The sequence below is a fragment of the Myotis yumanensis genome, unplaced genomic scaffold (assembly GCF_028538775.1).
Source record: "Myotis yumanensis isolate MYYU_CA2020_CCGP unplaced genomic scaffold, mMyoYum1.0.hap1 SCAF_11, whole genome shotgun sequence".
Classification (NCBI taxonomy): domain Eukaryota; kingdom Metazoa; phylum Chordata; class Mammalia; order Chiroptera; family Vespertilionidae; genus Myotis; species Myotis yumanensis.
In genome coordinates this window covers 40,091,721-40,112,960 of record NW_027223762.1, presented here as the reverse complement: position 1 = coordinate 40,112,960, position 21,240 = coordinate 40,091,721, and the positions used below count along the sequence as shown (strand labels likewise).

At 39.1% G+C, this 21,240-nt stretch overlaps 1 protein-coding gene across 2 annotated transcripts in view; it reads right to left on the bottom strand.

Annotated features, from left to right (window-relative positions):
* The window catches only part of APLF (aprataxin and PNKP like factor), a 65,015-nt gene that overhangs the window by 25,165 nt on the left and 18,610 nt on the right, over positions 1 to 21,240 (bottom strand). For both annotated transcript variants that reach the window (XM_070429374.1, XM_070429375.1), the window contains exons 3-6: positions 14,905 to 15,077; positions 11,475 to 11,622; positions 11,095 to 11,224; positions 5,072 to 5,253 (exon numbers count right to left, since the gene is read on the bottom strand). In XM_070429374.1, coding sequence (XP_070285475.1) covers positions 5,072 to 5,253; positions 11,095 to 11,224; positions 11,475 to 11,622; positions 14,905 to 15,077 — 633 coding nt within the window. The remainder of the gene's footprint in view (positions 1 to 5,071; positions 5,254 to 11,094; positions 11,225 to 11,474; positions 11,623 to 14,904; positions 15,078 to 21,240) is intronic.

Sequence of the window (21,240 nt, the reverse complement as noted above, 5' to 3'; positions counted from 1 at the left end):
GGTAGTCCTCCTCAAAGCTCCATAAAAATCAATGTATTGTCACATTATTTTATGATTCTAATCATGTCCCTAGGATTCCTTATTAACTCCATATTATTCATCTTTTAATCCCAAATTCTAGTACACTGCCTTGCACATAACTGCTTAGTATAATGATTATTAGAATAATCTTTGAAGTAAAAAAATTGGATTTTGAATATCAGCTTTGCCATTTCTTAGCCTTTGACTTTAAACAAGTTGATTTAAACTCTCAGAACCTCAGGTCTCATAATCTATAAACCAGATATATAATCAACCTACTTTCCAGGATTTTCTAAAAATTAAATGAAATAATGTCTTAGTGCTGGGTCTAGCCCAGAATAAGAGCTCACTAAATGGTTGTAGTTTTTTGTTTTCATTTGTTATTGTTAATAGCATAATTAATGCCACTACATTACTACTATTAATGAATGCTTATTGAGTGCATGAATGAATGAATGATAAATGAAAAGATGTTTCTATGGGACTGATTAGAACTGTGCTATAAATGGTACTAACCCAAATGACCAATCAGGAGCAAAGGGTATAAGATTCCTTGATTTAATAAACCAATACTCAGGAGCTCTGGGGAATTCAGCCTTTCCTAAGAAATAGCTGTGTAAGTAAGCATTATAGGCTTTATCTCCCCTGCCATTTCCCTAAAGAAAAATGAGTTAAGACTCCACAGCAGGCATCTACCTATAGAGAAATGAGATACTTAACAGCCAGCTTATTTGTTTCAGCAACTATTATCACAGAGGGAAGCTGCATAGAGAGGACAGAGCAGGAAGTATATCTAGAAATGGCTCTTATCACCAAAGCATCCACCTCCACATATACTCCATTTGCTCTGAATGAAATACAGGTGTATTTGCAAGTTGCTCTCAAATAATATGGCATAACAGAACTCTTTAGCTCTGATTTTTTTCTCTCCTATGGGACAGACTTTCATTTCTATTAGACGGCTTTCACAGATTCATCACCACTGCCTCAAACCAAGGAAGTCCTCCCATCTCTTCCCCAACTGCCATGTCTACTGCTCTGTTAAGAACATTTTCAATCTCTTCCTCGATATTCTGTTAGTCATCAGGTTTGTTCACATTCTATCTCCAAAATGTCTCTCACATTTCTCTACTTCTCTCTGGTCCCAGTGGCACCATTCCAGTCCAGGCTTTCACTCCCTGTGGCCGCCTGTGGCAGGTTCTTAGGCTGGTCCCGCCTCCATCTTACATATCACTGCTACACACTCCTAACCACATAACTCTCACTCAAAACACTTCCAAAACTATCTGAAGCCATAAAATACAGTCCTGATTTCTTACTTAATCTGGCTTTCACCCTGATTTGTTCTGTAGCTTCCTCCTCAGCTCTTGCCCATGCATATCCACACACACATCCATGCACACACACACAAGACACTGCAGTGTGAAAGACATCAATGGACCACACACTTTCCTGCATCTGCACTTCTGCTCAGCAACGATGCCTTTCACTGACATTACTCCTCCTTATCAAACCAACTTGCTAAAAAGCCAGCCATCTTTCAACACCTAACTCAAATATCTCCTTCAAAAGAGGTTAACTTAGTCTTTCCTGCCCCTGCCTAGGGTGTACCCCAATGTTCCCAACCATTTCCAGTCTCCTCATTTGTTAGGTTGATCTCAACCATCCTAAGTAAACTACCAGTTGTTTTCCTGCCCTCTGAATTTATCCAAATCTAACTACAGTATTTTTTTTAAAGTATAATGTATATCGTTCATTTCTTCCTAGACCTCTTTCCTAAATTCATTATCAAATGACTGAGAAAGGGGTAATACTGCCTCATCTTTCTGACCATTATGAATGGTCAAAATGGAGATTCCATTATCCAAGTTCCTAGAATTTAACACTAAAGCAACCACAGAAACAAGACTCTTGTGGATTTTTTTCTCTTAACTTAAAAAATTGGATGGCATGAGCCTAAAGCTACCTATGACCATGTTGTAGACCATGTGAATAAAGCCTGTCAATAGCAGTGAAGAATAATTCAAGAAGCAAAAATAAGAAAACCATAGACCAACCTGGTTTGATCAAGTCTCTGGCTGGTCCCTATGATCTATAGTTCCTGCTGTTTTTCTTTCCATTTTGGAAATTGAATTATTCCTATATCTTTGTGTGAGATTCAGTCATCAAAGATGGCTGCCAATAATCTCACCAAGTGGAGTCTAATCCCCTGCCCCTGAATCTAAGTGGTAATTTCTTCTGACCAAAAGAATGCTGCAGAATGATCATGTACCAGTTCCAGGCCTTCAGAGACCTGAAAGCTTCTTTCACTGTCAGGCACAGATTCTCAGTTTAGACTACTTAATAGTTAAGTGGAAAGAGGGAGGCCCAGCCAGCCCCCAGTCATTCCATCAATCCTTGCTGGGGCACCATTCCTGAGAGTGAAGCCACCATGGATGCTTTAGCCTCAGCTGAGCTCCCAGCTGAATACAGTCAAGCTGACACCAAAATTGTGTCATAAAAGAACTGCCTAGCTGAGCTGAACTAATCCACAGAATTGTAAGATATAATAAATCATTGTTCTGCTAAGCAACTAAGTGCTGGGGTAGCTTGTTTCTCAGCAATAGACAGCTGATACACTTCATTTTGCTTATGTTGAATCAGTTAGGCTTCCTTCTGTCATTTACAACCCAGTCCTAATTAGACTGTGTACAGGACATACCATTATTTCTGTTAAAGTTCATAAATTCAAGCATCCTCATTTCACTCCCCAATTAGATAATTACATACCTGGTAAGGGGTGACATAAGGAAACTGATAAAAAATGAACTATTTCAGAGCAATTCGCTGCATTGTCAGAAGTTATAGAGCCACAAAACTCTTGCAGACAGTCTCATATGTATGGTAGAGAAATCCATTGTACCCAAAATGAAAAGACCTATGTTTGAGCCCAAGGTCTCTAGCAATGTGCTCTTGGGCCCAGTTACCTCCAAGGTGTTGAATGATGGCACATCAGTAGCTCTCAATCTTGTGTACACATTAAAATTGAAAATGTTTATTTAAAATAACACTGATGTGCACAGAACTGAATCAGAATCTCAGGAGTAGGGCCCAGTGAGGGAAGGTGATTTCTGCCCCTTCTCTCCACCTCCTTTCTTTCTCTTTCCCAGGAAAATGTGACTGATTCTTCCCAAGTGAACTGACTCAAGTCTACTCTGCAGGCCTGGCCAAACTGTTCTTAGTCCCATATAACTGGTAATCTCATGCCATTACAGTATAAATAGGCAGCCCCAACCTCCTGTTTTCACTCTTTTGTAATTTTCCCTCTCACCTGCTCCTGCACTGCAGATATCCCTTCAGGACCAGCTGCAAGCCAGTTAAGAGTGAAACTAGGTGGGGATGGAGGGTGGGGCTTAGAAAGGTCTTCTTGGGTCTCAGTTTAAGTCCTCATTTCTGGCCCAGCTTTATCAGAAAGCCCTGCATAAAAGGTTATGAAAAGGTACTGAAACCTTGAGCCCTGTTTCTCCTGTGCTATGAGAGCTGACTCTCCCTCAGAAACCCTAAGATAAGGAAACAAAATTGGCCAAGGAGAGCTCAGGCATTCCTGGGACCTGGCTGAATACTACCTTGATGTCATCAAAATCTCACAAATACCTCAAATATTTTGGCCCTGTTTACTGCTCCTCTCTAAAATCTATCAGTTAAGAAGGTGTTTGTGAAAGTTGTACACACGTATACTATAGATTTTATTCTGAAAATAATAAACTTCTCTTCTTGGAAAATAAAGGCAGTCAAAATAATATGTCCAGATAGTAAAGCATGTTAGGTCTCAAAGTAAATAAGTTTTACCTTATAAGCTTTTATGGGCAATACAATGAGTCAGAAAACACTTTGTTTTCACTTCTTAAACTTGACTCCAAAAGCAAGCAAGGGGTTTGGGCTATAGTTATTAGACCCCACCTCTCTAGTTGAAAGAAGGATCCAGTGAGAAGTTGAATCTGCTCTGGTGGAGAGGAGGCAGAAGTGAGGGGAGCATTACAAAAGACCTGACCCTCGGGAAGGCTACTGGCCTTTCAATCACTCCAGTGCACACTGTCCTAAAACCAATCCTACTCCTTTGGCTCTTGTGGAGACTAAAAAGATGAGGACCACAGAGTTCAGCTGTAGGTCTACAGGATCATGAAAACTGCATCTGAAGCCATCCCTTTACCAAGAGGAAGAATACCTGACCTTTCTGCCCCAGGGATATCTTTTTTTCTCCCCTGTTATATGCATCCAATATAGGCCCAATTTTCTTTAAGTACTCAGTGCTAAAGAATGCATAAGTCATCCAAACTATTTTAGAAAGTTAGCAGAAACTGAAAGAGAAGGTTTATATATACTAACAGTTAGCCCAGAAGTAATCCTGCAACAGGCTAGTAAGAATTAGCCCATTAGTTGTTCTCTGAATACTCATCAAGAAAAAGGTGGTTTGCCGGTTTGGCTCAGTGAATAAAGTGTTGGCCCTCAGACTGAACGGTCCTGGGTTAGATTCCAGTCAAGGGCATGTACCTCAGTTGCAGGCTGGATCCTGGGCCCTGGTCGGGGCATGTGTGGGAGGCAACCAATGGGTGCATCTCTCTCACACCAACATTTCTCTCTCTGTTTCTCCCTTTCCCTTCCACTCTCTCTAAAAATCAATGGAAAAATATCCTCAGGTGAGGATTAACAAACAAAAATAAATAAATAAAGAAAAGGAAAAAGTGGTTACATGCCATTTGAGAATAACCAATATAATAAGAAGAGGCCAGTTTTTAATAATGGAGGTTCCAATAACCACAGTCAGGTGGTCTTTATCTTTTCCCCAGTCTGAAAATTTCTAAATAACCTTGTTTCCTACAATGCAAATACTATATTAAAGGTTAGTGTCAGCAAGTCAGCAAAATATGAGCTAATTTTTCTTTTTGTAAACTTCATAAACTCATTAATAAAAAGCAATTTTGTTTTTTCCTTGCTGCATACAACATATAATTAATTGCTATCTAGAATATTTGATTAAGAAAACAATCAGATAATTATTTTTTTAAATCACCTTGGATGAAATGACAGACTCTTCCTGATCAGCATTTCTGCACTTTTTTCCTGTGTCTTGCTCTGCAGATGTACTTTGTGAGCTTCCTGGTGAAATCAATCGCTTTCTTCCTTGCTGTGCTATGTTTTCTTGGGTTTTATTTTTGCAGATTCCTTCTCTTCCACTTTTCTGGTTTACATTATCTTAAACACACATAAGAACACATACACAAAGAAAAAGGAGGAGAAAATTATCTCCTATATCTTCCAATGTCAATAATCAATGCCCCCCCAAAACACAAAAAAAACAGAACAGTAACAAGAAAGAAAGAAAGAAAGAAAGAAAGCAAGCAAGCAAGCTAGTAAAATTAAAGTTCCATTATGGTGATGTCAACTTGAAAACATTTGTTTGCAAATCTCAAAAAGTATTAAGCAAACAATAGCCAAGAGGGCAGCCCTGGAGTCAGCAAGGTTAAGATGCTAATGAGGACAGACTCCATCCTTAACTATTTCACCTCACCTCTCTCAACAAAGCTTTCATCATCTGGAAAAAGGAAATTAAAATAAATAGCTCATGGCATTATTAAGAGGAGTAAATGAGGTAAGATATGTAAACTATCTAGGAGAGTACCTGAAATATGTTAGCTATCTTTTTTTTTTAATTTTAGCATTGAATTTCTCTAACAAAAAAATCTGACATGAATTTTATATATATTTATTGAGTCCCAATAGCCACAGTGAGGAATTCAATTTAGGTTACCTTACAGATTAAGAAACCAAACAACCCAAAAGGGAGAGTGACCTCTGCAAATTTCACCGAAGAAGAAAATAACAATGAACACTAAATCCCATGTTATACTTCCCAAGATTCACTACAACTAGGAAACTTATGTCAGAATAATATTTTGTTAACAAATTCGTGAATTACCTCATCAGAAAGGAAGAAAGATTTACATATTTTAAGAAATATTTACATATTTCATGGTTAGTTGTCTATTTCCTCTACACTTGAAAGATAGCTTCACGAGGACAGAGACTATATGTGCCTTGTTCACTGTTTCCCCCTTGTGTCTCCAGTACCTAGAACTGTGCCTCAATATGCTAACTACATGACTTGTGAACATAAACAGAATTTGTCCAAAGATTCCCTTGAGAGCCTGGATATAGGTATGTAAGGCAATCCGTAAATCTCTATTCTAATGTTGTAATGTAAGGGTTAGCAAACTTTTTCTGTAAAAAGTCAGAAATTGAATATTTTAAGCTCTGTGGCCCATATAGCATCTGTCACAGCTACCTAACTCTGCCTTTGTAGTGTGAAAGCAACCATAGAGAATACATACATTCATGGGCTTGGCTATATTCCAATAAAACTTTATTTACAAAAACAGGCAGTGGATTGGATTTGGCACAGGAGTTATAATTTGCTCAGAGCTATTCTAAAGGATAGTCAAGTAACCTGAAAAAACAACTCCATTAAATTCAGAGGAAAAATACTAATAGAATATCTATTATTCATATTACTAAACAGGAAAATCACCCGAACCAACAAAAATAATGCATTTACTAAAGGAAACTTATGGATAAACTAATAACTTTAAACTTTACATAATTATTTAAATATTGTTTTGAATCTAAATTAGGAGACATTCCACATCATTTTAGAAACTGTCAGAAATAAGACTAAATAGAACCGTACAGATTGGTGAAACAAATGATCAAGTGCTATAACAGTTATGAATTAGTCAAACCAAGGAAAATAGCCAACTATGGTATTGTTTACTATGCTAAAAACTAAAAAATGCAAATTAAATAAGACACAGCTTCTTCCCAAATGACAGTGTATCACATTGTAAGTGGCAATATTACATAATAAAAGCCTAATATGCTAAGTGTCTGGTTGGCCAGTCGGCCATTCAACCAATGAAAGCATAATATGCTAATGATATGCTAAGGCTGCTCAACCACTCCCTATGATGTGCAATGATCACCAGAAGGCAGACACTCTGACCGGTAGGTTAGCTTGCTGCTGGGGTCCGGCCAATCAGGACTGAGCAAGATGGGCTGGACACGCCCTAGAGCCCTCTCGTGGTCCCTCCCCAGCTGGCCAACTTCCCGCGTCCCTCTCCAGCCCCAGTCGTGCACTGATGGGGCCCCTCGGCCTGGCCGGCGCTTTCTCGCAATCCGGGACACCTCAGGGAATGTTGGAAAGCTGGTTTCAGCCCGATCCCACAGGCCAGGCCAAGGGACCCCACTGGTGCACGAATTCATGCAATGGGCCCTAAAATGTATATAAAATTCTAAATTTAAAAATATCTATATTTAGCCCTGGCCGGGTAGCTCAGTTGTCAGAGCATCATTCCTATATGTCAATATTGTAGATTCGATCCCTAGTCAGGGTACATACAAGAGTCAACCAATGAATGCATAGATGGGTGAGCAACAGGTCAATTTTATTTTCTTCTTTCTCTCTCCCTTCCTCTCTCTCATCATTGATGCTTCTATCTCTCTCTCCCTCTCCCTTCCTCTTTCTAAAATCAAATTTCAAAAAAAAGAAACAGATATTTCTGTTACTCAAACTGTCCTTGAGCATATATAGAAAAGCTTCTAGTTCATTTAATACAATACCGATAAAGCTCTACCACCAAAATCTAACATAGTTGGCACACGTGGGAAAAAAATACAAACCATACTTGTGAGTATAGATACAAATGTTCTAAACTAAATGTTAGCAAATCTAATCTAAGAGTATAAAAATAATAAGCCATTATGATAAACTGAACTTATTCCAGGAACACAGCATGATACAACATTAAGAAATCTACCAATATCATTAATTACATTAACATATAAAAATGCAAGACTGTCTATACTAAAAAAATGTCCAGAGATTTCAACAATTATTCCTGGGGGGGTGGGGGGGGCGGGGGAACACACATCCTAAACATAAGAGTACCAGGATCAATCCCAATCCTATTAAATGCTTAAAAACTAATAGATTTCCTATTAAAATCAGAATAAGAAACAGGTACCAATTTTACCCATTTTTATTTAAAATGTACAGGTTCTAGCATATGAAATAAGGTCAGAAAAATTTAAGAAGCAGTAGGTAGATCAAAAGAGCCAGAAGTGTCATAGAAGCATGAAACAGACTGATGAATCTCAGAGGGAAGGTGAGTGGAGTGGGAAGAGATGAACCAAAAAACTTATATGCATAACCCATGCACACAGAAAATTGCAATGAAGGCCTAGGTTGGGGTGGTTGTGGAATTGAGGAGGTCAATGGGGGGAAAAGAGGGATATCTGTAATACTTACAACAATAAACATAATTTTTGTTAAAAAAGAGCCAAAATGTCATATTCTATAAATATGATTACACAGCTGGAAAATCCAAGAGGCTAAAAAAAACTATTATAATTAATTAGATCATTTAGCAATATTGCTGGAAATAAAATAAATACAGGATAGGGCAAAAGTAGGTTTACAGTTGTGAGTACAAAAACAGAGTTTATTATTGTACTAGAGGCCCGATGGACGAAATTCGTGCAAGGGGCTCGGTCCTTGCAGCCCTGGCTTCGTCCAGAAGATCGTCCTGGAGGTCGTCCAGACAGTCATTCTGCTGTTCGGTCTAATTACAATATTAACTCTTTATTATATAGGATTATTATTTATTAATTATTGCATTATCATTTTTTGATCCTCCTACAATCCAAACTAGCATTATGCTATCCACAGCATACTTTATCAAAAACTTTAGAAGATTTCTGTGACCACTATGCTGAATATTAAAAATAGTAAGAGTAGTAATATCAACTAAAATAAATATACAATTGTGCTATCTAATCTAATAAAAGACAAAAAGGGTAATTAACCGTACCTCTGCTACGCTTCCCATTGGCTAATCAGGGTGATATGCAAATTAACTGCCAACAGAGATGGTGGCTGGCAGCCACCCAGCTGAAGCGAACATGAGGCTTGCTTGCTCCAGTGATGGAGGAAGCCAAGGTTCCCCACCTGCTGCGGCCTGGCTCTGAGCTCCGGAAGCAATAATGTTTCAATTATAGAAGCTAAACAAACCCCAGATACCTGCTTTCAGCCTGCCGTGGCCTTAGAGCTGGGAGTGCCAGTGATAGCAACAATGTTTCAATTATAGAAGGCAAATAAATCTCAGAATAAAGAAAAAAAGGAGAGGCTGGGAACTTCAGTCTCTGGCCAGCCTGAAAACGGCCCTCAGCCCCTCACCCAGACTGGCCAGGCACCCCAGTGGGGACCCCCACCCTGAAGGGGGTGTGTCCAGCTGCAAACAGCCATCATCCCCTCATCCAGGCTGGCCAGGCACCCCAGCGGGACCCCCACCCTGATCCGGGACACCCTTCAGGGCAAACCAGCTGGCCCCCACCTGTGCACCAGGCCTCTATCCTATATAGTAAAAGGGTAATATACAAACTGACCCTAACAGCAGAAAGACTGGGAATGACTGGTCACTATGACACACACTGACCACCAGGGGGCAGACACTCAATGCAAGGAGCTGCCCTCTGGTGGTCAGAGTGCTCCCACATGGGAGAGCTCTGCCCAGCCAGAAGCCAGGCTGATGGCTGCCAGTACAGCGGTGGTGGTGGGAGCCTCTCCTGCCTCCTCAGCAGCGCTAAGGATGTCCAACTGCAGCTTAGGCCTGCTCCCCGCTGGCAAGTGGACATCCCCCGAGGGCTGCCGGCTGCCAAAGGGATGTCTGATTGCCATCTTAGGCCCAATCCCCCGGGGAGCAGGCCTAAGCCAGCAGGTGGTCATCCCTCGAGGGGTCCCAGACTGCGAGAGGGCACAGGCCGGGCTGAGGAACCCCCCAGCCCTGAGTGCACAAATTTTTGTGCACTGGGCCTCTAGTTATTTTATAAAAGATAATGTTCATGGTAAAATGTAAGAGTAGCTTGCAAGAACTAATCATCCCAAACAAAACCATTAAACATTTTGGACAAAATATATAAAAGCCACTATCTGAAGATACTGGAGAGTGACCAAAAGGCAAAAGTAGAGAAGAATCTAAGCTTGGAAAACTCACTACAACCTGTGAGGTTTGTAAACTTTGGCTCTTTCCTGAGAGCATCTCCCAATTCACAGGTATTAGAAAGCTGTAGCCTTGCTGGCTTACCTGTTCATAGGACAGAGTTAGAGGCTTGTGGAGCAGGTAGAAAGCTAGGGATAAAATCCTAGAAGAAAGAAACTCACAGAGAACCAAAATCAATGCATAGAATCAACCCATAGCTCACTACATGGCCTGGGGGAAGCCCTGGAACCCAGAGAAAAAGCAGCAGCTAGAAGCTGAGAGAACTAAGCAGACTGTAACTGCTGTCTACACAGGGGAAAACAGAATTTAGGGCTTGAATTAACTGCCTATTCAAAGAAAATAGCCTATCAGACCAAATTAATTGTCTATTAGAACAAAAATACCTACTCAGAGGAACATAAAATCAAAAGCTCTACATCATTTATAATTTCCAATTTCCAACAGAAAGTCACTAGATGAGAATAAAAGGAAAATGAAGAAAACAAGCAGTGATAAGAAACTGAACGTGAGATGACTGAAAAGTTGCAAACAAAATGTTGACTAAATAAGACAATGCAGAAGCGTTTTTAATAATCTTAAATCAATGGGAATACCCAGCAGATGACATAAATCATTGTAATATCTGCCTGGACAGTAAGCTATACTAGGACAGAGGTCACCTCTTCTTAAATCCTCCAGCACATAACATCATGTGCCTAGCACTTTTTAAAAATTATATTAATTTATAAAGCCCTTACTGTGCTGGCCTTTTATCTTAGACATGACAGCACAAGTTTGTTTAAAATCTGTTAATATGGTAAGTCTAGCACATGCTAAATCAAAAAATAATTAACAGGATGTTTGATAAATAGCATAATAGCTAGTGTTTTAAATTAGATTTCATGTACACATCTAAAAAAATGTTAAGCTATGTTATTCACCTCTTCATTTGTTCATAAAAACTTTCAAATACTGCTTAATGTTTGCTTGAAACAAAACCTACTTCCACTGGTCACTGGAGCTGGGAGGTTTTGATCACCCAGATCTGTTAACATCCACGCTGGAAGGATTCTCTTCCTCTGGGCGGGGTTGGACTGCTGCTTACTGATGCCTGAGCATTCACCTGCGAAAGACTAAAAAATCACCTATCTTATTAATTACCAAAAATAAGCATGCTCCCTTAATGAAGTTGTAAATTTTTTTACTTTGTAGAAAGCTACCATAAAAATACCCATCTGCAATTATTAACTGAATTGTCAAATTTCTCAAAGACATTCATGATCTCTACTAGGTGAAGTGTTGTGCCTAATTTCAGTTGTCTTTTCTCTCCTCAAAATAATTTAAGGGACAGGTTATAAATGGATGAGATCTTAAATTTCTCACCACACTATTTGTGGTAGAAGTCTGGGTCGTTGCTATTCCTGTGCTTCCTTCCAGCTGTGGGGCACCAGTAGGCTCATCAGGCAAATTAACCAAGGATGATTCTGGTGTTTCGTTCAATATTTCATCTTCATCAAGCATTTGACTATTTCTAGAAAATAAAATCAAAATCATTTATCTATCATTTGAATTTAAAACTGCTATTATTTGTTATTATAAATGTAAGTCTCCCAAGTACATCTAAATAATGAGTTATGATACTTTTCTCAGACTTAGAAGAACAAAAAAGCAGATTATACTATAATAGAATAAAATATTTAAACTAGAACATGTTCTTTGTCTTCTGACCACAGGATCACCATAAAATACATTTATCTTTCCAAACCCTGGGCCTAAAAACCACAACTATTTATCAGATGGGGATCAGTCATCTCTCTCAAGGCTTAAGAGCTACTTACTTATTTAGTATTTGTCCAGATAGTCCATAAAAGTTAAGATCACCATGCAGAATCCAAAGAGAAAATGCAAATTGCAAATATATCAGCTAGGTTAGTTAGGCCCTTGGAGAAAAAATAAATAAAATCCTATAACTGTTACTGGGATTCTGGCCAGTACAGCCACTTGTGAAATCTCCCCAAACATGCAGCCTGACTGAAAGCTAAATGTTCCGACACATGATCACCTGTGGAACATACTAGCAGACCAATTACTTCCTACTTGCTGCAAATGTGATAAGATCATCCAAAGTTGTTGCATCATTATCACTTATGTATGCATAGAGATGATCCAACAAATTTATCTTTTTGAAAATTTGAAAATGGAAATAGAAATGCTACTCAGAAATAAAAAGGAAGGAAATGCTGGTATGTACAAAACATGAATGCATCTCAAAGAATTTTGCTAAGTCAAACGAGCTATTTATATGACATTCTGAAGAGGTAAAGCTATAGGGACAGAAATCAGGTCAGTGGCTTCCAGGGGCTAGGGGTGCAGGAGTGGGACTAATACAGACAGTTGAATGCTATCCCAAAGAGGCATGCTGAAATGGATTTCTTACATAAGACTAGAGAATCCACCAGCTGGCTATGTTCCCTGGAAGGACCCAAAACACTAAGCAATAAGGTACACACTAGTGAGACAGTGCTGAGTAGCTCAATGGTAGCTGCCTCTACAGGTCAGTTTTGGTGGTAGGGGAGGCTGCCAAAAAACAGGGCTCCGTAGTATCAATGGAGATGACAGGATTCTAGAATTGCGCAGGCCCTGTGGTTAGCATTAAACATCAGAGACTAAGTAGATGTTACTGGCATAACAGACAGCAAAGTTGGAATGGCACTGGTCAGTAAGCATCTGTACAAATGTCTGTCCACCTAGCTGAAGACATTTTTCAGCTTTCCTTGCAACTCTGTATAGCCATGAGCCTAATTTGGGGAACTAGGGGTGTAAATGGAAATGATATGTGCAAGACACTGTCCTGGATTCTCTTCCTCATTTCCTTCTTACCTTACCAACTGGCAACACCAACAATGAAACTAATTTAAAAGATATATATTGGGGATAACAGAGTTTCTCCCTTAGCTGGAGAACAGGAATTATATTATGAAGGAGAGCATGCCTATAACTCTGGACCATTGTGTGACAGAAAAAAATGTTCTATCTTGTTTAAGCACTGCATTTGGAGATCATTTTTTAAGCAACTTAGCTTTTACTCTAATACAGGAATCAGCAACCTACAGCACTTAGTCCAAATCCAACCTGCTACCTGTTTTTGTAAATAAAGTGCTACTGAAACATAGCCATGGATGTCTGTTTACATACTGTCTATGGTTGCTTCTGGACATAGCCCCTTTTGAGAAAGTATTCAGTATTTTAGGTTCATCTTTATTCTGCCTGTTCAAATGTTAAATGTTTAACCAATGAAATCAAAAACATTCTGAAATGAATCAAATATTGCCAAAATGCTCAAAAGGGAGGGCTATATGCTTTCAATCATATATTGAATGATGCATATGTGATAAATATTTTTAATTAAAAATAGAAATTATAGTTAACTTATCTTTAAGCAAATGGTCTTTCAACTATTGTTACTACATAATAGGGACCAAAGTAAAAAAAAAATGAAAATCATTATTGCACATCAGAAATCATTATATCATCACTAGAGGCCCGGTGCACAAAATTCCTGCACAGGTAGGGTCCCTAGGTCTGGCCTGCGATCAGGGCCAATCGGGGCCTCTGGCTGCTGGCCCGGGCCTTCCTTCCCCAGCTGCCAGCCAGGGCCTTACTTCATTTCATGCTGCCCCCTGGTAGTCAGTGCACATCATAGCGAGCGATTGAACTCCCGGTCTCCTGGTCAAACTCCCAAGGGGACACTTTGCATATCACCCTTTTATATATATAGATGGGAATATTTGAAAACTCCAAATCACAAATGGAAAAAAAGCTAAGTGAAATCAACACCCTGAAGGAAATTTTACAAGAGCAGACTAAAACCAGAACATTTAATTTTTAATATAAAAACACAATTAATTTGGTTACCCTAAATTAAGCACATAATTACCAAAACATATAAAAAATATTTACTACCTCTTTCAACACATTTGGCTTGATAGCAATAACATACAAGATAATACTCTTCATAATAGCCTGAAAAAATAGAGTGTTCTTAAAGTGGGTTCTATTTTCAGTTTTATCAATACCAAAACAATTTAAAATTCACAATCTGACTGAAGGCACAACATTGATCTTTCACACCTAGGGGGCAAGCTAATTTGAATAGACATAAAAATTAAAATTGACATATAATAATGTATATGAGTTATCAGGCAATGGCCATAATTTGCTTAAAATAGAAATGTACAGCATTTTTCTGATTTTTGAAGTAAGTATATAATTCTACTTTTATAGGTCCAGTTTGTGTATTATATAATTTAATTTTACACCAGATGTTTATTATAATTCCTCATTTCCTCAGTTTCCCTATTCTATATTTTCTGTTATTTTTATAAGAAATAAAAGTTATGCAACTTTAGTCTAAGTCAAAGATTAATATCTTAATAAAGAAAAAGGAGGGACATCTGTAATACTTTCAACAACAAACATAATAAAATAAAAACTTTAAAGTGAACAAAAAGATTAAGAAAATATAGTGAGTTTCAAATGAACTATCCTGGTTACTGTTAGATGGAAAATACATTCTGAACACAATGGTAAAAGACACCACATATGAAAACAATCACTGCTGAGGCATGAATTTCCAAATGTTTTCTGGAAACACACACACACACACACACACACACACACACACACACCATGTAACTCCTATATCGCCAATACAGTTTAATACTAGAATAGTTTCTCCTGAGGCAATTGCGGATGGCTGAGGAATTAGGTTACAAATACCATTACCTAATGTCATTTCATCAGGCAATCTTACCTTAAAGTACATTCCAATTCTGTTTCAGAATACGTAGAGAAAACACGGAAAATGTATTTGTCAACAAACAAAGAAAAACTATCTCCAGGGTTCAACCAGTGCCATAGATTTGTCTTCAATGGTAAGAGCTGGCTCTTTTCAGAAGACTGATAAAAACATGGACTTGTGTGTATCTAACAGAGAAAGAAAGAATACAGTGATGTTGTAACTCAAAATTATGAAAAAATACAACTGAATATTAACTGATACAAAATTTTAATATCATAATAAGTTAGGTGTATAAGAAACTTAAAATTCTAATAAATCTGGAACTTATAAGTACCATAATTTTTATCCATTCATACAAAAAAAGCTGTAATATACCTCCCATTTCTCTAAGAATAATAATAAAAAAAGTTAACAATTAACTGGTTAAAAGATACTGTTTTGCTTGAGGTAATTTGAAATTGAAGAGAGAAACTTGAAAAAAATTTCTCCAGTATGGAAACTGACTCCCTTTACTTCGAGATCCAAAATTCACCAATCCCCTGGAAATGGCTTGCTTCTTTTTCACTCATTTCCCCTTAATAATTTCTTACTATGATTAAAAGATTAGAAACTATGAGAAGGGAAGTTTTGATTCTATCTCTCAAAGAGCATAATTATTTTTTGTGGGGATTTTAAGCTTCTCATGGAGGAATCTTATTTTGTTTGAATAAAATCCCACCATGAGATTATCATCCATATTCAAATTGTAAGAAGTAAATATATCTCAATGTCAAAACTGTTACAATATCCATTACTTTGAATTACGTTTGCCACCAAAAGCTTCCATGTTAAAGATAATGAAGTTCCCTTCATAATTAAGACCTATTGAAAGACACCTTAAAAATTCCAACTAGAATCAAGCTGAAAGTGGCTATTTCCAAAGGGCAAATAGCCTTTTTGTCATCAATATTATGAAGCTTTTAAAATAAATAAGCTTTAGTGTATAACAAAGCAATCTACATTAATGCAGATCTTTGGTTTTTTTTAAATAGAATCTTAGATAAAGCAACTCCCCTTACCATCCATCCATCCATCCATCCGCTTCATCAATTTAAGTGAGACTTTCTAGAGACATCAACAACCTCTCCAGTATAACAAGGTAATTACTACCCTGGGAATGGGCTGAACATTTCCAGTTTTTCTATTTATATTTCATTCAAGTATCTTGAGATAAAATTATATTTTCATACATTAAAACCGTTTCTGATCGCAACCATTTAAAACATCTGAAGGTGTTAAGGTATGTTTTATTCATCCTGAATTTGAACAGATTAGAATTCACTATAAATACAGTAGGTAAAAACTTCTGTTCCTATAAAATCTATTCATTATGGGAATATTAAGGAAGTTTATAATAGGCCTATTTTTAATGTATTTTGAAATTCTAGAAACGTATCTTTTCCTTTTCTTTTTACTCCACAACAAATATTTCCCCCATTGGTATATTTGGCTAAAATTTTTATTAAATATTAGAGGCCTGGTGCACAAAAATTTGTGCACTCAGGGGGGTTCCTCAGCCTGGTCTGTGCCCTCTCGCAGTCTGGGACCCCTTGGGGGATGACCACCTGCTGGTTTAGGCTCGCTCCTTGGGGAATTGGGCCTAAGCTGGCAGTCAGACATCCCTCTGGCAGCCCGGGAGCCCTCAGGGGATGTCCACTTGCCAGCGGGGAGCAGGCCTAAGCTGCAGTTGGACATCCTTAGTGCTGCTGAGGAGGCTCCTACCACCACCGCTGTACTGGCAGCCGTCAGCTTGGCTTGTGGCTGAGCCCTACAAATGGCTGTTTGCAGGCTGGTCACACCCCCTTTAGGGTGGGGAGTCCCCACTAGGGTGCCTGGCCAGTATGGGTGAGGGGCTGAGGGCCGTTTTCAAGCTGGCCAACACCACCGGCAATGGAAGCTCCCAGGCTCTCCTTTTTTTTCTTTTTTCTTTTTATTCTTGGATTTATTTACCTTCTATAATTGAAACTTTGTTGCCTTCAGTGGAACTCAGAGCCGGCTCCTGCTCGCTCCAGCTCCATGGCCACGGCCGGCTGAAAGCAGGTATCTGGGGTTTATTTATCTTCTATAATTGAAACTTTGTTGCCTTCAGTGGAGCTCAGAGCTGGCCGGGAAGCTTGGCTTCCTCCATCACTGGAGCAACCAAGCCTCCTGCTCGCTTCAGCTCCGTAGCTGTCGGCTGCCATCATGGTTGGGTTAATTTGCATATAGTCGCCCTGATTGGCTAGTGGGCATGGCTTAAGGCATAGCAAAGGTATGGTCAATTTGCATGTTTGTCTTTTCTTAGGTTAGATACTCACTTTCATTTTTAAAAAATGGTAAGCCTGTATAAAATATAAACTAAGGAAAATATAAACAAGTCTAGAATGTTGTGATAAAACATGTCTTATCCCATCATACCTTCTGTATGAATTGTTTGAATCAGTCCCTATCCTATAAGTTCAAAGGTTACCTATAATCATCTGATAAATCACCAATAGACTGTCAGGTCCATGGCTGCATATAACTGTACCTACCACAGAAGTCTCTAATAGCAGGAAGAATCAATATTTCAACTATCACTCATTAGTGAATAATATCAGGAATGGCTCCAAAGAGTTTACTATAAGAAGTGAGGCTTAAAATCTAATGTATTTACTAAAAATGCTACCTGTTGAGTCACTTAAATAGATTCACCACTAAAACAATTTCAATTCCATTCTCTATAAGATAAATTTTTAAACAATAATCACTTTCATCTTCTAAAAAGCCCCCAATAGCAAGCAGCTAGGCACATAAGCTTCCTGGCTTTCAAAACTCCCAAGTAACTTTCTCACTCTACATAACTTCATCAAATATCATAACATTATACTTTTAAACTAACCACAGAACCATGAAATTTGGGGAAAGAAAAAAAGCTGAACTGTCCAAACAGTATGTTTAACCAAGCTGGGGGGGCGAGGGGAGATACTAATATAGAACAGGGAGCAATGCAACAAAAGCTGTTATTGGAAAATACTAAGCATTGTTACCTATATGCCCAAATTTTATTTAAGAAAAAAAAAGGACAATGTTGAAATTTAGAATGAATGTAATCTACCTAGTCCTGGCAATTTACTTTCATGAGGATTTGGCCACCAGACCCCTAGGGGAACCTGCAACTGAAAACATTTGTATTTTCTTTAAATCTGTGTTAAAAGCAAGCAGTAAAATTAAATTTAGAGAGTAGGGATAGAGGTAAAAATTTAAAACAGAGGCTATACAAATTAGGAGGCAATTATTTTATTGATCAGGATCATTTTTCAAACCATGCACAAGACTACATAGGAATGGAGATGCAGTGATGCACCATATTCCTAAAAAAGTTGTGAATGTTTCATTTTTTAAATCAAGTTCTAATTTAAACTTAATGTTTAGAAGCCGTTCATTATGCTAGCAGTCACCCCTAATTTACCCCCCAAAGTGGCTCTCTGGCCAGAGATTTTGAGTGCAACAAGGCATGACAAGCCACCAGGTTCTGAGCTTGTGCACACTGCTGGGCTTGGAATCACTCTCTATTACTCCTTGAAAATCACTCCTCTTAAGGGAAGCCTCCCCTTCCTTGAGTATGCCATGGTCACCAGAGTCAGCAATATTGGGTAACAGGAGGGACAATAGTCAAAGCAGGAATGTACATTAGTTTCTTCTGTGTGGTTTGCCTCTTATAAGATACTAGAGGCCCGGTGCACAAAAATTTGTGCACTCGGGAGGGGAGAGGGATCCCCCAGCCCGGCCTGTGCCCTCTTGCAGTCTGGGACCCCTTGGGAGATAAGGACCTGCTGGCTTAGGCCTGCTCCCGGGTGGCAGAGGGCAGGCCCAGTCCCTAGGTGCAGCCCTTGGTGGGGCTCAGAGCAGGGCCGATTGGGGAGTTGGGGCGCCGCTCCATCATGTACAGAGCAGGGCGGATCGGGAGGTTGCGATACCACCCTCAGTCACGCTCAGGGTAGGGCCGATTGGGGGGTTGGGGCACCACCTCCTGTCACACTCAAGGCAGGGTCAATGGGGAGGTTGCGGCGCCACCCCCTGTCACGCACAGAGCAGGGCCGATCAGGGGATTGGGGCGCTTCACCCTGTCACACACAGAGCCGCAGGGCGATCAGGGGGTTGGGGAGCTCCCCCCTGTCACACACAGAGCCGCAGGGCGAGCAGGGGGTTGGGGAGCTCCCCCCTATCAGGCACAGAGCAGGGCTGATCAGGGGGTTGGGGCGCCTTCCCCTGTCACGAACAGAGCAGGGCGGATAGGGAGGTTGTGGCCCCGCCTCCTGTCACTCACAGAGCCGCAGGGCAATCAGGGGGTTTGGGCGCTGCCCCCTGTCACGCTGATCCTGGTGCCGGGAGGCCTCGCGGCTCCGCTGATCCCGGTGCCGGGAGGCATATTACCCTTTTACTATATAGAATAGAGGCCTGGTGCACGGGTGGGGGCCGGCTGGTTTTCCCTGAAGGGTGTCCTCGATCAGGCTGGGGGTCCCCACTGGGGAGCCTGGCCAGTCTGGCTGAGGGGCTGAGGGCCGTTTTCTGGCTGGAGGGTGACTAAAGCTCCCCACAGCTCCTTTTTTTCTTTTTTTTTTTTTTTATTCTGGGCCAGCTTTAGCTCCGAGGCCTCGGCTGCTGAAAGCCGGTTTCTGGCCTTTGTTTTTCCTTCTGTATTTGATACAATGTTGCGGTCCGGCTGGCTGAACCTGGCTGACTGAAAGCAGTTTTCTGGGGTTTTGTTTAGCCTCTTATTTGCAACATAGTACATAGTTGCTTAGAGTTGCAGCTGAGAGGCCGGCAACTCAGGCGGGGAACGTTAGAGTCAGCCGTCACTGGAGCAAGCAAGCCTCCCTGTTCGCTTCAGTGCATGGCTGCCGGCCGCCATCTTGGCTGACAGTTAATTTGCATAAGGATATGCTGATTAGCCAATGGGAAGGGTAGCAGTCCTACGCTAATTACCATGTTTCTCTTTTATTAGTGTAGATGATCATGTTGTTATTCATGAGTATTTTAGAAACTGAAATGAATCTCTAAACATTAAATAATGGTATAGTCCTAAATTTACAAACATTAAATACAAGGTATAAAATTCTAAGAGTAGAAAACATAAAATACTTTTAAAAGGAAATTAATTACATTTGGCAGGGGGTTGGGTGGGGGGATAGATAGGTCAAAAGGGGGAAATGGAGAGACATCTGTAATATTTTCAACAATAAAAATAATTTTTTAAAAAATGCATCACAAACCCAAAGTTAAGAAAACATTCAGTTTGAGTATTTTTTTTTTTACGTTAAAGCGCTTATTTAAATTTTAGGAGGTTAAATATCAAGCATTTAGCAAATTCAGCCACAAAAATAACAGACCAATGTGTGTGGTCTATGATCATCCTTTTTCTTTTCCTAAAACTATTCATACGGGGAATCCCAGAACTAAGAGCAAAAAATAATATTCCAAAAACTCTAATGTTTGGTCCTATAACTTATACCTAAATCAATATAATTCATTGAATATGTTTTAAAAATCAATGTTAAACTATATACACTCCAACTAAAAAGCCACACATGAAGTTCAACAGATAGTTTTTAAAAATCTAACAATATTAATAAATACAAAGAGAGAAGACATACATGTACATACAAAAAATTTGGAGAAAAACAATGACATAACTACATATAAAGGAAAATGTGGACAATAATAAAATACTATAAATACTTTATGCCAATAGATTTGCGCCAAAATTGACAATTATCTTTAAGAATATAAACAACACTTTTAAAAATGGATGTTTATGTGTGTATGGGGGTGGCTTGTTTAAAAAGTAACTATAAAAAGAAAAGACGATTGAATTTGACCTATAATATTTAAAAAATACAATTAATAATTAAAAATCTTTCGAATCCCTCCAAAAACCAGACCCAAGTTTTAAAGAATTTTTTGAATATTCAAACTCTTCCAAGACTAAAAAAGATGGAAGTCTCTCAAATTCCTTCATGAGGTTAGTTTAACTTTGACTCCTGAGACAGGCAAGGGCAGGCAAACCCAAGCCCACAGTGAATGGAAGATATGAACTGCCATATCAGAATCATATCATTGTTGTGTGCCTTTTAACATATCCCTGAGATTATAAAGGTGAACCTAACGAGATGTTATTATTGTAGAATTGGTGCAAAAGATACATTATCCCTGAATAAATGGAACTAAAATATAGTAAATTTTCTATAGTTTACTCTTGGAGTTATCATCAAATATTAATGAAAGATTGCTTTGTACCCAAAAAAATAGGTTCCTCTTATTTTCAATGTTGCTATTTTTTAATTTAGA